General features: G+C 32.1%; 4 protein-coding genes across 6 annotated transcripts; 2 read left to right on the top strand and 2 right to left on the bottom strand.

The window, feature by feature from the left end:
• LOC109353372 (protein WVD2-like 7) lies at positions 130 to 3,942 on the top strand. 3 transcript variants are annotated; one of them, XM_019595611.1, is made up of 9 exons: positions 130 to 383; positions 866 to 1,471; positions 1,562 to 1,921; positions 2,073 to 2,128; positions 2,237 to 2,311; positions 2,672 to 2,747; positions 2,862 to 2,924; positions 3,040 to 3,154; positions 3,506 to 3,942. In XM_019595611.1, exons 1-9 carry the CDS (start codon positions 315 to 317, stop codon positions 3,730 to 3,732), a joined length of 1,647 nt encoding a protein of 548 aa, XP_019451156.1. In that variant the 5' UTR covers positions 130 to 314; the 3' UTR covers positions 3,733 to 3,942. The 3 variants fall into 3 exon arrangements, with proteins under 3 accessions (XP_019451156.1, XP_019451154.1, XP_019451153.1); XM_019595609.1 differs by having other exon boundaries at positions 135 to 383; positions 866 to 1,472; positions 1,566 to 1,921; positions 3,040 to 3,153; positions 3,478 to 3,940; XM_019595608.1 differs by having other exon boundaries at positions 136 to 383; positions 3,040 to 3,153; positions 3,478 to 3,940.
• Positions 4,182 to 6,322, bottom strand: LOC109353373 (cystinosin homolog). The gene is made up of 8 exons (XM_019595612.1): positions 6,146 to 6,322; positions 5,920 to 6,052; positions 5,499 to 5,588; positions 5,276 to 5,400; positions 5,108 to 5,150; positions 4,873 to 4,990; positions 4,731 to 4,780; positions 4,182 to 4,433 (listed from the first exon to the last, which is right to left on the bottom strand). Exons 1-8 carry the CDS (start codon positions 6,262 to 6,264, stop codon positions 4,299 to 4,301), a joined length of 813 nt encoding a protein of 270 aa, XP_019451157.1. The 5' UTR covers positions 6,265 to 6,322; the 3' UTR covers positions 4,182 to 4,298.
• LOC109353561 (mitochondrial inner membrane protease ATP23-like) lies at positions 8,400 to 11,827 on the top strand. The gene is made up of 5 exons (XM_019595896.1): positions 8,400 to 8,531; positions 8,998 to 9,125; positions 9,398 to 9,532; positions 9,632 to 9,715; positions 11,435 to 11,827. Exons 1-5 carry the CDS (start codon positions 8,456 to 8,458, stop codon positions 11,567 to 11,569), a joined length of 558 nt encoding a protein of 185 aa, XP_019451441.1. The 5' UTR covers positions 8,400 to 8,455; the 3' UTR covers positions 11,570 to 11,827.
• Positions 14,619 to 15,326, bottom strand: LOC109353530. The gene has a single exon (XM_019595844.1). It carries the CDS (start codon positions 15,272 to 15,274, stop codon positions 14,897 to 14,899), a length of 378 nt encoding a protein of 125 aa, XP_019451389.1. The 5' UTR covers positions 15,275 to 15,326; the 3' UTR covers positions 14,619 to 14,896.

Here is a 16,962-nt window from a genome sequence, read left to right as displayed (position 1 = left end):
TCTCATTCAACTAAGATTTTCTTCCTATTCACGAGGCTCCAAACATTTCTTAGTGGACCCCAAACTATGGAAACTTGAAAACTTTGCACTATAAACTAGTACACTACACTGCACTGCAATTTTTTAATATGTTAAAGTTGTCTTCTTTTCCACATAATCATGTTCAACAATGGCTTTATTTTGAATTTCAAATTTGAAAGTGTAGTACAAACTAACGGACACATAGAATAAAATAATACTAACAGATACCATCATAATAATCATAGTAAAGTTTGAATCTTTTGAGGTTTGTATGTTGTTTCAGTGAATGAAACATGGGAGACTCAGCTTGTCTCATGCAACCATTTTGTTATGCTTCTGGGATTACAAATGAAGCCAATGAGGTTAGTTCATTGAGCTTGTCACTTCTGTTTTCAAGAATTTGTACCATTGAATTCTTGTAATGATCTCTTATTTTTTATAAGTTGGGTTTTCATAAAATAACATGTTACATTTATGTTTTCTTTTTTGGGACTTATTTTGTTTGGTGCAATTTGTATCATAGAATTCTTAAGTACTTTCAAATTACTTGTATGTGATATTTTTATGAAATGGGAGTTTGAAAAATAGAAACTTTAGAAAATTTGAGAACTTCAGTTTCATATGGTCTTCATTTCTGCTATCACTGCATGATTTTAAGTTATTTTTCATGGACTTAGAAATTTGGTTATTATTACTGCATTGTTGTAAATCTTTGATGAATGGTGTTTCCATAACATAATAACACATTTCATTAATGATTGTTTGGTGCAATTAATACAAAGTAGTGTGTTTTTCTATGCTTGTTAAACTTGGAAAAAAACTATGAAACTTTTGTGCCTTTCAGAGCAACACATTTCATGCACTTGGGCAATCAATCTCATTTGGGAGGTTCATGTCAGAGTCCATGGCATGGGAGAAATGGTCTAGTTTCTCTCATAACCGATACGTCGAAGAGGCCGAGAGGTATGCAAAACCTGGTTCAGTTGCACAGAAGAAGGCTTTCTTTGAAGCTCATTATAAGAAACTTGCTGCTCAAAAAGCAGCAGCTGCTGCTGCTTTGCTCGAACAAGCAAACAATGCGGCGGCGCCGAACAACGAGGGAGAGGTAGTTGATAGTATTAGTACTCTTGATTCACAGACAAGTCCAAACTCTAAAATGATTGTCAATGAAGAACAAGATTCAAAGGTTTTGAATTTGATCTCTGAGGATCAAGATACCATGCTTAAAGTTAAAACCATTGCGCATGATTCAAATTCAGATATAAAGGCAAGTAATATACCTGAAACAAGTAACAATGTAGATGAGAAAAAGATGGAAGAAAAACCTTTAATAGGGAATTCAATGAAGGTTGAATTGCAAAACCAGCTTGAAGTTGTTGATACTCATAAGGAACAAATTGAAAAGCTTAGTGGAACTATAACACCTCAAATTATGACACCAATACTAAAGGTTATTTTGTTCATTTATTTTCATGAATCTTTCTTCATGTTTTTTGTATTTTTTGAGGTCATAGCACTAACATAGTGGTAGTTATTGCAGCAAGGTTCTACTTTTGATCAGGAAGTTTCGGCATCAATAGGCAAGAAGAAACCACCAGTTTCATTCTCAAAGTTGTTAAAGGCTACTGGAACCTCTAAATTCACCTCTACACCTGTGAAATCTACAACTCCTATTTCTTCCAAAAGAGATAACATTACTACTCCAATGAACAATAATAAGCCTTCTTCAGATAAAAAAAGATATACTCCTAAGTCTCTTCAAATGCCAAATTTCACACCTATAAGGGAGATTAATAGGTTGACTGCATCAGTCATGAAGAAGTTTGAAAGTACAAGAGCTGGTGCTGGTTCTTCCAAGGCTTCAAAAGATAGTTTGACTCCTTTAAGAACCCCAACTATGGTATTCCGGCTTCTTTATGTTGTATTTTCGATGTTTTTACCCTCTTAAAAGCTCTTGAACTTGAAGGATGTAATTGTCTTTCATTTTGGTGTTATCTTTTAAGTTGCAATTGCTGTCAAGGATGCTAAAGTGAACCATTTTACAATTTCAGGCTTCTAAGGATATGCAAAAGTATCCTTCATTGACACCATTAACAGAAAAGAATCGGTATCTGATTTCGTAGATGTTAATTACAATGTGAAACTGTTTTACTTTCATGTTTTCTCTAGCTGTTCACACCCTGATGTAGTGCATATAAATTTTATAAAACCATAGGAACAAAACATCTATTGATTTGTCAGACTCGGGCAACCGTAGGGCTCGCTCTATGTGGCGTTTGCTTTCTTCAGAGTAAGTTTTCCTACATACATTACTTGTATGATAAAATTTTGTGTCACTGCCTGATAGATAGAATCATTTTTTTCCCTAAGCCAAGAACAATTGAACAATTTGTCTTTAGTATTTCATTTTATCACCATGGTAGTTCATTTATATCTTCAAACTTCAACGTTATGGTTATACGGCTGCTACGTGCTAGCTCCGAAATCATTCTGAGTCAATTCAGCTCATTATAACCTCCTCAAAATACCAAGTGATTGGATGATCTTGCAACTTGCAAGTACTTTTTAATGTGATCATGAAAGAACTACACTTTTTTCTTGTTATTGTTGTTTATTAAACTAGTACTTCCAATGTTATATTTGCATGCAGAAACAAAACAAGATCCCCGGTTATATCATCCCCTTTCAACTTAAGGACAGAAGAAAGGGCTGCAAGAAGACAAAAGGCAACACTAATATCCTTATTTTTCTCTTCTGGTTCAGTTAACTTATGAGGCTAACTTAATATGGTTACTGAAGTACTTATGCTTCTGTTGTTTATTGATCTTCATCAATTTCAGAAACTCGAAGAAAAGTTCAATGCCTATGAGGCACAAAAGGTGAAGCTGCATACAAAAGTCAAGGTGGGTTGACAAGCAAAATTAACCAAGAGTAAAATGTCATTTTTAGCATTATCTTTTACCTGATTCATCACAGTTCAAGTTAAATCAATAACATTCAATCCTTTCCTATTTGCAGGAGAAAAAAGAGACCGAGATTATGAGCAAACTGCGCCGAAGCTTTTGCTTCAAAGCCAGGCCACTACCTGATTTTTACAAGGAAAGAAAAGCATCAAAAGATGAGACAAAAAAGGTATTTATCAATTGTTTGCAAGTATCATGATTTCTTTGCTCAATTTCCCTTCAAGCTTGTTTTGGTGTGTTAATGAATATATATTTTTTGGTACTACAAGGGTATCCCTTCTCTCTATGGGTAAGGAACTAACCCCTTTCGGGGTTCGTGGTTGTCCTTCACTCCCAGGAATCGAACCTTTGACCTTTTGGTCTTTCTGGGGATTTAGCTGGACCTTACACAACTAGACCAATGTCTTGTTGGTGTTAACGGATATCTAAACAAAAGTATACAGTCATAAGAACATTGATCAAGTTTCTAAAATTTTCAATTGCTGACTTGCAGGACACACTACCACATTCTGAATCACTTAAAGAGGGAAGAAAGAACACTCCTAGGCACAATTTGGTAGAGAGCAAAATTTCTTTGCCTCTTAACAAACCTTCATTGAGATACAATGTTAACAAAAAATTCCATGGAAATAGTAGTGACACCATGATTCATCCTATGACTTCATATTGTAGGATGGTTACTAACCTTGAGAATACATCACCAAATATTCTGCATGGAAACCAGAATGACAGAAATTACAAATACTGATCATGCATGGAGTTTAGTATCATCATTAATCAATTAACAATTTGTTTCACTGTAACACATTAAGTAGGAAAGTTCATAATTTTGAGTCATTGTTGTATTCCTGGTATATAGCAACATTAGTGGACATGTGACTGTTTTTCATGTAGTTCCTTCTATTGTTTTGATCATTCAATATATTCAAATGTCTTTGTAATTTTGAGTCATTGTTTGCCTTGTGACGTTGAGGTCATAAGTTCAAATCCCGAAAACCTCTTTGCTTGTGATGGTAAAGCTATTTATATCTATCATTCATATTTTCTAAGCCATGTAACCACTCGATTTATATACTCGGTTTATCTTTGTTAAAATCTGAATATTCCAACAATTGAATTTTCAAATTCAACTTACTAATGTATAAACAAAATTAAGAGGCACATGTAGTATGAAAATTATGAATAAAAACGATTATAATGAAGTTGGATTGAGATTAATAATATTTACAAATGAACTAATTAAGGACAGAACCATGAAATTTCAGAAGGAACAAATCATGTTGAATCTATTTCTCTAAGAGAACACTTTAGAGTTTAGACATTCTCTGCTAGTGGTTGGTCCAAAGATTTGCAATTGTTATGTTCAGTAGTGGTCTGAGATGTTGTATTATTTGCCGGATACAGCAGATAGTGTTGGCATATGAAGATAATGTCAAACAAAACAGACACCTTCATATAAAAAACAACATTATAAGACAATTAGCAACTAATTCAAACACAAGAGCCTAGCCCGCAATTATAATTTTGGTCGCAATATTATGGTTTAAGTAGAATCGCGTCGCGATCACAATTGTGGTCAAACCAACCATATTTTCTCGCAAATATAATGAACATAATCTAACCATAGTCACGATTTAAGTATAAAAATTGAAATGTAAGGAAAAATGCAACCAATAATTAAGAAAGAGATAGATAAAATATGTTATATAATAGAATATTTCACAGTTCATAGTTCATAGTTCATACCAGAGATACCAGTACTTTCCCTACATTTCCAGAGAGGTTCTTCCAAGAACCTAGAAATTGAAGATTTAATGTGTAAAAAGTGAGTTAAAAGTTCAAACTATAAGGTATATAGGAAAATCCATTGTTAAAGAAATTGACAAACCTTGATCTATTGATTGTATAGACATTTGGGCATAGTTTGCTATTCCTCCAGAAAAATCCAATAAACTAAAACCAATGCTCCATCCTTCTGTACTTTTTCTCTTGAAGTTCATCACTGCCTATATTTATAACACACTTTATCAATCGAAAATTGAAAATATGATTCCTTATCTTAGAACATGAGTATAAAGAAACTGTTAAAGAAAACAATGCACATATTGGAGCAAATCCCTTACTTGTGGAATATATTTTATAATTGTTAGACAAACTTGAATGCCACTGCATTATGATCAATGTTAACAAAAGTTAGAATTTGTGGTCGCGATGTTATTCGTAGTGCGATTTAAAACACTGGAAATAACCGATGGCATCGACAACAAAACCGAAGAGTGTAGAAAACATACTTGAAGACAAAGAGTAGCCAAAGCCAATGATGTTTAGGCAAAGCTATGAAGAAACAAGTTGCTGCAGTTAACAACACAACAACAATGATTCCAAAAGCTGTTTTAGAAACTCTTTGACTTCCACGCTACATGAAAAACTTCTAAACTTTAGGATAATTCATAATCCTAAGTTTTAATGCAAGAATAATATCAATGATTATATCAAATGAAAGAGAAATAGTACTTCATAGATAGTAATCTGGAATAGGATAATTGATGTTAGTAGAACAGCATGCATTGAGAATGCAACATCATTTGCTGCTACTGGTATCATCTGAAACAAATCAATATTCATAAGTTTTAGATCTACACAACTTTACAATAAAATATTCTTATACAACAATTGTGATACTAATTGGTGTGACATAACCAAGATATTTTCCTAATGTTTGTTCTCAATTTCATTAAGTTACTGCCACCACGGGATCCTCTCATAGACCAAAAGGTGAAATGTTCGATTCCTAAGAGTGACATTTACTAGGAGAGGCGACCATGCACCCTGAAAAAGATAAGTTTTTTACTCATAACATGAGAGGATACTCTTAGTTATACAGAAAAAATTCGAAACTGTTCGGTCTTCGATATATAATACTAATAGAACAAACCTCTTTCTGACCATATTTGTCTTCATACTGCTTCTGAACAACAGAGCTGAAGTATAGAGATGCATTGTAGATCAAATATGCAGATTGCTTAATCAGATTTATCACAGCAAAATCCAAGTTCAACCCCACCACACTAAATCACAAAACAAAACTCAAATTTCAAAAATATATATAAAAAAATCCTAAAGAATTTTATTCAAGATAAAATAATCAGAGAAAATTATACCTTTTTCTTTGAAAGTTCAAGATGACTTGTGGATAAAAACTGATAGACCAACAAAGAAATGCAAACCAACCCACAAATTCATATGAAATATAAAGTGAACTTGAATTCCAAGAAGACATTTTTTTGTTAATTTCTTCAACAAGATCAACTCCACCAACCTTAAAGTTTAATAATATTAATGTATGTAATGTAAACAAAATTAAAGTTTATGTGTAATGTGTAGTGTCACCTACGTTTGTTATGAATATGATGATTGAAACAATCTTAACTATATCACATAAGATCAGAAAATTATGCCATGAATTGTGGTATTATTTGCATGCATGGCTAATTCTTAGTACACTTATAATAGTCCTAGTCATCAGTGATTAGTGTAATGTTCTAACTACTAACAATAGCATATTTACTCCAACCATTTCACAACATGTTTAATGCATTCAAATATTTGTATTTTATAAAATAATATAACTACATTTGACTAAGTTATGTTTTTAGTTTAATAAGACACTCTCACTTTAATCAATAGATGTACCAAAAGAGATGGCATTGTTTGTTTTAAGAATATAAATTAATTTCGAAAACAAATGTTGTATTGGTCGAGCATCAAAACTGGTGTAAACCAAGGTATTGTGAACCATGCCAAAACCGGTAAACCGGCCGAAATTTGATTGAGTTGGCTGGTTCATACATGTATTTTTTTCAGTATTGTGAAAACTGGTTCGTGCCGGCTGGTTCAACTGATAAACCAGTCTCATTACTGATATGGTACAACAATTATACCAATCAAAACCGGACAAAATCAATTATACGGCTAATTTCCAATTAAACCATACTAATCACACCAGACGGTTTTTATTTAAAAATAAAAACTTTTTGGGATTTTGGGTGGGTAACAGTTAAAAAACTCTTTTTGAGTATCTACATATTAGACCAGTAAATCACTTATATATTGGTGTTGGTTCTAAATTATTAAAGCTAAGTGGAAGTGTTAGTTTTGAAGCATACAATTTATAATATTTTAAACTTGGAGCACCAACTTCAAACAAACATAAATGAATAAGAATCACTCCTAAATTTTTGGAGTTCAGGATTAATAATTATTAAATATTCTAGCTATAAGACCATTTAAAAAAAAAATCCAACTCAACCCTACAATATTTAGCTATGGAAGCACATCTTCTTAATTGAACCTTTGAACAAGAACTTTGGGTTTGTAGTCCTATCTGCATTTTATAATAAAAAACTGATTTAATAAAACTGAAATTTGTTACAATTCTAATACTTTTTTTCTCTAGTCATTAAAGTTTGACTAATGCATTTAATAATATTTGAAGGAAAATTTTGAGTTAGATTATACTACCCGAGTGAAATGGATTATGATTATCTTAGGGAAAAAGATGAATGATTTATAATTTTATAAATGTAGGTTAAGGAGTAAGCATTTCTACACTAATAAAAATAAAAAAGAGAAACTTAAAGTTTCTATTGTGGTGATTAGATTGCGTTTGTATATTACTGTATATGGAGGATAAGATGAAGGTAAGTATTTTGTTGCAAATTATTTTAATTCTCTAAGCCTTAGATATTTTTTTATATAATGAATATAATATTTGAAAATTTTATAAACAAAGTTTGATGAATACCACAAATCGTAAGAATCTTAAAGTTTCACATACTAGTGATAGTATAAGCAAAGAAATGAGAGGTCGATGAGTTCCTTTTAAATAATTGTTTTATTGTAAAAAATGGAGTTTTGTGAGTTAATTATATTTTTAAATAGAGTCTTTTACTTTATAAGCTTAAATCCACTTTTCAAACACAATTTAGAAGGATAACTATTTATTTAAACTCAATGATATAAAAATGAAGTTAAAATATTTAAACTCAATGATATAAAAATGAAGTTAAAATTGAGATATTTGAATAAAAATTTAAATGTTATGAAAATTGAGCCCAACATCAAACTATAATATGTCTCGTTTTAGGTTTAGTCAGATTGTACGATTAGATTGAATAATGTTATATATAATCAATAATTATTTATATGAGTTTACTAACCTAAGTCAAAATATTTCCATGAAGGATCATGTTAATATTGTATAGATTTAATATGTATATACTGATAACTGATAATAAGTGTTTTTTAACTGACCACCAACTGTGAATTTAATATATATGGATTAATAATTATTTATATCAGTAAATCATCCATCATTGGTTTATTAACTATTATTGACTCTCAAACAATTGTGTGGAGAATAGAAAAAGCGGAAGAAACGTTAATGTTGAATTGAGGTTGTGCAAACATCAATGGCATCCAAACGCACTTCCCCTCCCACAACAACTGTTGCGGAATGCCAAACAATGATTCAAAACACTCTCCAAAGTATTTCAATTCTTTCTTTCTTTTTACTTTTTTCCATTACTCTTACTATGGTTTAGGGTTTAAGGTTTTCAAATACCCCATTTCTTTATTTTGCCTTTCTTTTCTTCTTGTTGCAAATATCTCACTTAGTTTATGGTTTATCTCTTAATTGGGTTTTGAAATTTATCAGTATTTTAAAAAAAATCATACTTTTACTCCTTGAAAGTTGTATTTTTTTTTCCTGAGCAATCAGTGTTAGAAAAAAAAGAACATAATTTGCTGGGTTGTGTTCAGATTCGTATTTTTGGGTTAATTTCATTATTATCTGAATGTTCATTTTTTAATTGGGTTTCAATTTTTGTATGCATTTGCTGAAAAAGGAACATAATAGCATTTGAAGTGCAAATTAGTTCCAAGTGGCAATTTGATGGGCTTTGTTCTGATGATTTGTGTAACTTATTTGTCTCATGTTGTTATTATTTGACAGATCCAATGGTAAAGTTTCTGAGACAACAGATGGAGAAAGCAGGGTGTCCTGTACGAGACAGTTTCTTCCGGGCTGTTTATTGCCCCCCGCATAGGGCGGCACAGGGTGCATTCATGCGTGGTAAAGGGGTACTTATTTCTGTCCATTTATTTAAAATCTTCATCTATGTTTTACCCTGATGGGAACTTTATGTGGCATTGAATTTACCGATCCATGTATACTGTTAAGTAACCGGTTCAACTCGTATATTTCGTGAAGAAAACATGCTCACAATTCTGGACCTGTTTTGTTTATTTTAGTGGTTGAATAGTATTGTGGCCATTGCCGCCTTTGGTTCTATGATGACCTTTGCAATTAGCTAATGTTTACTACCTCATTTCTTGGTGTCTCTTTGTCCTAGGTATTTGTTTGTAGCAACTATTCAGTACTTCAGGAACAGGTCGACCGAGTGATAATTCATGAGCTAATTCATGCATTTGACGATTGTCGAGCTAAAATAAATTGGAATAATTGTGCTCACCATGCTTGTAGTGAGGTTCATATCATACAATGTGTACTTATCCATACAAAGTATTATGTATTATTAATACTTATTCCCCTTTTACCAATATCTCTTGATGTCCATCGGAAACAGATACGAGCTGGTCATCTAAGTGGTGATTGTCATTTCAAGCGGGAACTTCTACGAGGTTTTCTGAAGTTACGAGGGCAAGGACAGGTACACATATTATTCTTCTTCTCCATTGAGACAAACTGCTTATTATAGTTGAATCAGTTTATTGTTGCATTTAGTAGCTTTTAGTTGTTACTTACAATATCTATATATCAAATTATCCATTGGAGAAAGAAAGTATTATAGTACAGTAAAGTCATCCAGGGAAACAATAGTCTAAAAGGTCTTAAAATTATTATTTGAGACATGGATTCTCAATATCAAGCATGCTGTAGCTTTTTGTTAGCTTGCCAGTTTTCATCATGAACAATTAGGACTACAGTACTGAAATGCGTTTCAGTTTCACTTCTATATTTCGGAATCGGTCATCATATAGCATATCTAACTCTAGGGATAAGTCGATAACAAATTATGAAAATGAGGAATCCAGTAATTATTTGTTAATTTGAAATAACTTTTTAATTTAAGGCTATCTGTGATGCTATCCATGGAAGCAATTAGTGCCATGTTAAGAGATTGACATGAAGACTATTAATCCTCATGTTGGTTGGTTTCTGCATTATTCGGTGTTAGTGCATAAATGATCAATGGCCAGTTGAATATTTCTCTGTTTATGAGTTGGAAAGGGAAGGGAGGGAAGGGGAAAGCTTGGGACAGACATTTCTTTGCTAACCCTCCAAAAACCTCTCGTAATTGCTTTACACGGTTCCCCCAAATTGTGGTACACACACATATTCCTATTTTATAAAGAAAAGGAAGGGACATGAGGGGAATGTCTATCTCAAGCTACCTTTTCCTGACGTTCCTCTCCTTTCTCAACTTGCTAAAAAGCCAACAAGAGAATAAACTCTTTGTAGAAAAGATGAGAACGTTGTGTTTGATGAGTGGAAACACTTGATAAGATAGGTTTAGGACTGAAAGCATTAGAGAGGAAGTCAAGGTAGCATTTATTGTGGAAAAAAATGGTAGAATCTTGCTTTCGGTGTTGGCATGTGTTGAGACTGAAGAAGACCTGTATAAGCTATGGTTAGGAGAGTATCCCAATAGTTAGAGGTTGAGGGGGATCAAGAAAGTGAAACTATAAAGGATGATGACGATTTTATGGTTTGACTATCTCATGATTCAGGATAGATTATCATGGCATTGTTTCATCCATGTACCGACCCACCTAGTTAGAGAAGGCTTGGTTTTGTTGTTGATGATTTCCACTATGCATTAAAGCTGAATAAAAGTTTGCTCTAAATTTTTCTCTATAGTTTTTCTTCTGTGAACATAATGTGAACAATATATCAAATCATATTTTCAAGTTACTTTTTACTATAACAAGTCTTCCATCTCTGAGATCATATGGTTTAAAGTCATAGTGGCCATTGATCTGTAAATTCGGGTGAAGATTAGTTTTGTCAATGGATTAGAAAACAGGAAAGTTTGGACTAAAACAACCTCTATGGAAACACAACTGCTTGCTTTTTCCTAATATCCACACAGTGTTCTTCCTAGGAAAAAAGAGAGAAAAATCATTAGGCTAATTCTCTTGTTCATAAGCTAGTTAATGTTGCACATTTTTTAATCTTTACATTATTGATGTCTAAGGAAAATAAATAAATAATGTTACACACTTTTTTATCTTCACAATTTTCTGTTTTCCTTAAATTTCATGTCTTGTTAATCAGTTGCAACAGTCTTGTTAATCACTTTTTTATATTTTATGCATTTGTTAACTGCAACTTGTTGTGTACTGAATTAATGTAATGGAACTTGAAGGAATGTGTGAGAAGAAGAGTTATGGAATCATTGTCTGCAAATCCCAATTGTGCTGGATCAGTTGCCAAGGATTCAATGGAAGCTGTATGGGATATTTGTTATAATGATACAAAGCCCTTTGATAGAGCTCCTTAAAAACTGCATGGTTATTACTTTACTTACACATGTTTGTATAGTAACCATTAATACAATTCTTTCAACTAGGAACATTTTTGGTGGCCACATGCTTTGAATCATAATGGCCTAACTTGTAATACTACAAGTTTGATTCAAAATAAAGGCCTATTTATTTAGTGGAATCACACAATTTTCAACATGTGGAATATCATGTCATTTTGACATGTACATTTATCTGCTACAATAAAGTATTCAGTGACATTTTTTGTTGATTTAGCCACATTTCAATTTGGTAAGTGTGAGTCAATGGCATGGCTTAGAATGAGAAAATGGCATGGCTTTGAGCCATTTTAGTTGTCTAAAGAATGCACTTAATCTGGTTCTGATAGTCATAAGTTGCTTAAATCTTTCTTTGATCTCATGATTTGTGCTCACCTTTTGATGATATCATGTAGAATGTGTGTCTATATTTCATGTCACTCTATATAGTTTCACAAGTGACTTAAAAGGAAAATTTGAAGTGGACTAACATCACAATTGTGAGATATCAGTGTGATTATCAACTAAGGTAAAATAATGTGGCAAATGTGTCAATTATTACACTATGATTCTAAATAAATTTAAGTCAATAATAATAATTTAGATATGTTTGAAATTGTTCATCATTGATGATGCATATTAACATCATCATGTGTTTTCAAAAGAACTAGGGAAATGTGGAGAAAAGAACAATGGGAAAGGGCAACTCCAAACACACACAAAATCATGGTTCTTAAAATGAGCATTTGAGTTATTCTCCTGAATGTATTAAGAACTATTATTCTTTAAGATAACATATATAATAAGGACTTTACAACCTTAATTGGGGTTGGCACATAAAATACCATAATAACATATTTAAGAATTCACATGTTCCACTCCTCAAACTGTGCAAGTTCTCTCTATATATAACTTGGAGTCACATACAAGCATTTACTCCAAAACAGTTTATAGTTCATACTTCATACTTTGCAGGCACATAGCATCTAAATCACAGCTACAAGAGTGCCATACATATTATATACCCAGCTCCACTTACTTTGCTGAAATTAACTTCTAGATCGAAAGCGAACGACTTTCACAGCCAATTCTGAAATCTTAAACCATCACAGGTTCACAACAATAACAGAATAACACAGATAACCAGCACTAATAAATGGTTGTTTGGGAACCATTTGAAAGCAATTGCTTGAATTTGTCTTAAACAACCCAACCCCATAAATTAGAGTTCACAAGCTGTTCAAAATTCAAAGCACAATGCAGTCTTATTTTGGAGCTACATTTTCCTTATGGTTTCAAAGATGAATCTTCAATCTACATAAGCATGACTAACAATATATGATTGGAAATATCCATAGAAACTAGCACTGAAATTTGAAAAATGAAGCATGTTCCTGAAGGGAACTTTCCATGAAATGGATCTACAATTACTATTAGGACTTTCCACTAATGCGAAACTTCAAGCTTCAACTCAAATCTAACATGTAATAACTACTAAGTAGAGTTAATGCATTGAAGCAGTAAAGCTACTCAGTATATCACATCTAAATGTTATTCTTTCTCTAACAATCCCATGTGATGCGGCTTATGAACTCTCTCCTTTTTCTTCGTCTAAATTAGGGTCGGATGGAATGCGAGTATGAAAGTAGACTTGGTAAGTCTGTGGCATAAAGGGTTTGTGTGATGACAGTCCACCACATTGGACAGAAATCTGATATGGTCAGATTGAAGTGTTAAGTTGAAAAGAAACACCACAAGCTATATTCTGAATATAAATCACTTAATTCTCAATTCTGTTGAAATTAAATAGAGAATCACTATTTATTGATCACCTATATGATATTGGACTTTTCTATGCTTAATAACTTATCAAATATATAGAATAATGACTCTTGTGTAGCAAAAACATGTCATATTCTTACATGTTACAGATTTAATTAACTACAAAAACTAGAAGGGTTCTTTATTCTTCACCCCCTTGGATCTTGAATTTGAAATTGTTAAGTAATTGAGAGTCGGTTAAGGTTATTCTGTTTTTTAAAGCAACTTGTTGCAAAGCCAAAGTGCAAAAACGCGAAAAGTAAATGACTCATTATTGCCATCCTTAGCAACTTCTTGTGCTGTAACATAAGAACAGAACTAGAAAATGGAACTTAACAGGCTTAAATTAACTTAAACGCCAACAAGCTTCTAGCTCAAATGGCACTTGCCAAAGTCTTCAAGCTTTGAGTGTGATGTTAAATCGAAGATTTGATACTTCACCGGGTCACCTTTCCCCCTCCCCTACTCAAACACTTACTTACACCTCCTACGAATGTGTCTGTTTGTGTGGGTGTGTGGGCCTGCGTGCGAGCATGGGTTGGTGGGTGAGGGTGGAAAAATCTGCACACTTAAGAACGCAGTGTCCTAAAGTTCCTTTCCACTGAACAGATCCTCATCCTCCTTGATGAGATTGTTTCTGTCATAGGATAGGATAAATGCCAACATGCAAAAAACTGTCAATGACTCCTATCATAATTCATAGGTAAAGTAACAATGTCGAAAATAAGGGGAAAAACGATTTTCCCCTCTCTGACCTAAGGTTCTCAGCTGCCAAATCACAAATGAAAAATTGAATTTCAGGTGCAGTCATAAAGCACAAATAATAGGTCGTGTGCTGTGATGTTTTTGCATATATAAGTCAAAGTTGAAACTTAAGGTGCAATCATACAGCACAAACAAACTTCATCCTAGTACAGATGTCCAACTAAATATTATTCCCCTCTATATTCGACATAATCATAAAACCGCATTCACGCCTTGCCAAAACGAAAAACAACGCAATACATTTCATCCATTAAAGTTTAGAAAACAAAGAATCTATCGCAAAGGCCTTTCTGTTCAATTTGGTGCCTAGGTTGTTCCATAATAAACACAAGATTCTGCAAAGACCTATGGACTAACTGCATAACATTTTTGTTTCATTCCCATAAGCCACATTTAAAAACATTATCCTTACTCGTCTCCGAAACTACGAATTTACAAAATATCAAGCAAAAGCAAAAACAACAACATTGTTATTAACTTATTATGACCACAACAGTCAACATTGAATCCCAACAAGATCCATACTTTGTCACAACAAAAAATCCAAAACAATAGGACCCTAAATAAGTTATTACATGATTCAAGTGAACATTCACATAATTTAAAACACATTTTCCCCCATTTATAAAAAAAATCAAAATCAGAAAGAAAAAAAAAACTACTTCATTAAATTCAATGCATTTTGATTTCACTAAATAAAACATATCATTAAATCATAACCTAAGTTTGTCTCCTCATACGCTTCCTAAGTTTCTGATACTTATGCTTGTTCATCTTCTTCTTCCGCTTCTTCTTCACACTATCAGCCCAAATGGTTCTCGAATCTTCCAATCCTTCTTCCTTTACCTCAGGGGAGCAAAACCCACTATCAAAAATGGGTTTTGAAGAAAACCCAAAAGGGAAACTGGGAAAAATTATGGTTGAAGCATTGGATTGATCTGGGGTTTCAGTTGGTGGAATGAGAGAGTGAGATTCTGGATGAAGATGAATGATGGGGTTAAAGGGATTCGGTGGTTGCGATGAAGGGTGAAGGGAAGTGATGAATCTTGTTGGTGTTGATGGTAGTTTTCTCACTAGTTTTTGAAGCGCCGAAGCCATTGAAGATGAATCGAACCAAGGTTGGGTTTTCTGTTTAATCTTTTTTTTTCCTTTCTATTCTCACCGGAGGCTTAAGGGGAATGCATGTATCACTTGAACCAATGTCCGTTGGTTATGTTTATTCATTTAACACTAAGTTACACGAACATCCTCGATTTTAATCAAATTATTATAAAAATCTGATACTGATCAACTTGATTAAATTAAATAAAACATGATATATTATAGAAATAATTTCAAATAGTATAAAAGTAGATGGTTCTCTTGTAGAAATATTGATTGTAATGTATATTATAAATTAGAAATGACTTATATAGGGGCAAAAATGATAAGTAATTTATATAATTCATTAAAACTTAAGGGATATCATTGTAATTTACTCTTTATTTAATTTTTTAGATTGACTTTTTTTCCATCTATAAAAAAAACTCTCAAACTCAAATACTAGATTGAATCATTGGAAGGAGATTGATCTAATTGGTGAAGAATAAAAAAAATCTAAACTAAATAAAGTGTAAGATATATTTCACATTAAATACAAATAGGGAATTTTTGTCAAATAATTTGGTGTACAATGTTAAAATCATCTCCAAGTAGATAAGTTGTGAACAACTTTCTCAATCATGGTCGTTCTTGTTTCATTTTCATGTCACTCAACTCCATTTGCAATGGAAGTTTCATTGTTCCAAACATTCTCTTATAATGCTTCTTGCTACCATCAATCTTATAAGCAGGACTCAACCAAAGCCTAGAAAAGAAACAACAACTTGTTGGATTATAAGATTTTGGTTTTGGGTCGGGATTAGTTTGATGGGTTTTGAGTGTGCCCCAAGAAAACATCTTTTGAAGTTGCAATGGAAAGAAGCAAGAGGAAATCAAAGTTGTATATGTTTTTATACAAGTTTTTCTCTATGTTGAGTATGACACTGAGAAGAAGAGTGTTTCAAGTGTAAAGGGGTGGAGGAGTTAAAATGTTGTTAAGAGAATCTATATATACATATACATGACTAGAGAGGGAAAGAGAAAACAATGTAATATTTATGTATTGTTAATGTAAAGATTTATACGTAATCAATATATTTTTACTATTCATTTGTATTGCTCTTTTTGAATAATCAATTATGGTAAAAAATGAATGGTGAATATACACTAAAAATATATAAAATTTCTACACTATTGTTATATATATCTTTTCATGGTGAATTAGATTTGTGAATCCATGTTTAGTAAAAAAAATCAAAAGAGTAGAAAGATATAATATGGTGTTGGACTAATGGTCCAAATACATTTTATTGTAGTTTTGAAAAATCAAGAATTCATTTAATTTTATATCATTAATACATCATCAATGATAGTAACATCAAAAGAATAAAAAATTATTACATGTTTTAGGATTAATGGTTTCACTAATATTGACTTGAAATAAATTCATTTAATTTTAAATGATTAATGTATCATCAATATTATTTAAATGGGAAAATCTTAATAAAATCTATGAGAATACTATTTCTTTTTAAAACATGAATAATATATACTTTCATTAAAAAATATATTGTGTTCTTTGAAATAACATAGAGTTTAATCGGGTATAATACGAATATCATCTGAATGAGTCAAATTTAAGAAGTTTACAATATATTAAAATAAGTAAAATTATCTTTATATCTATTACTTTCCCTTTCTTATTT

The sequence above is a fragment of the Lupinus angustifolius genome, chromosome LG08, assembly GCF_001865875.1.
Source record: "Lupinus angustifolius cultivar Tanjil chromosome LG08, LupAngTanjil_v1.0, whole genome shotgun sequence".
Taxonomy (NCBI): domain Eukaryota; kingdom Viridiplantae; phylum Streptophyta; class Magnoliopsida; order Fabales; family Fabaceae; genus Lupinus; species Lupinus angustifolius.
Note: the sequence above shows the minus strand (reverse complement) of the source record. Positions and strands in the feature narration are given on the sequence as shown.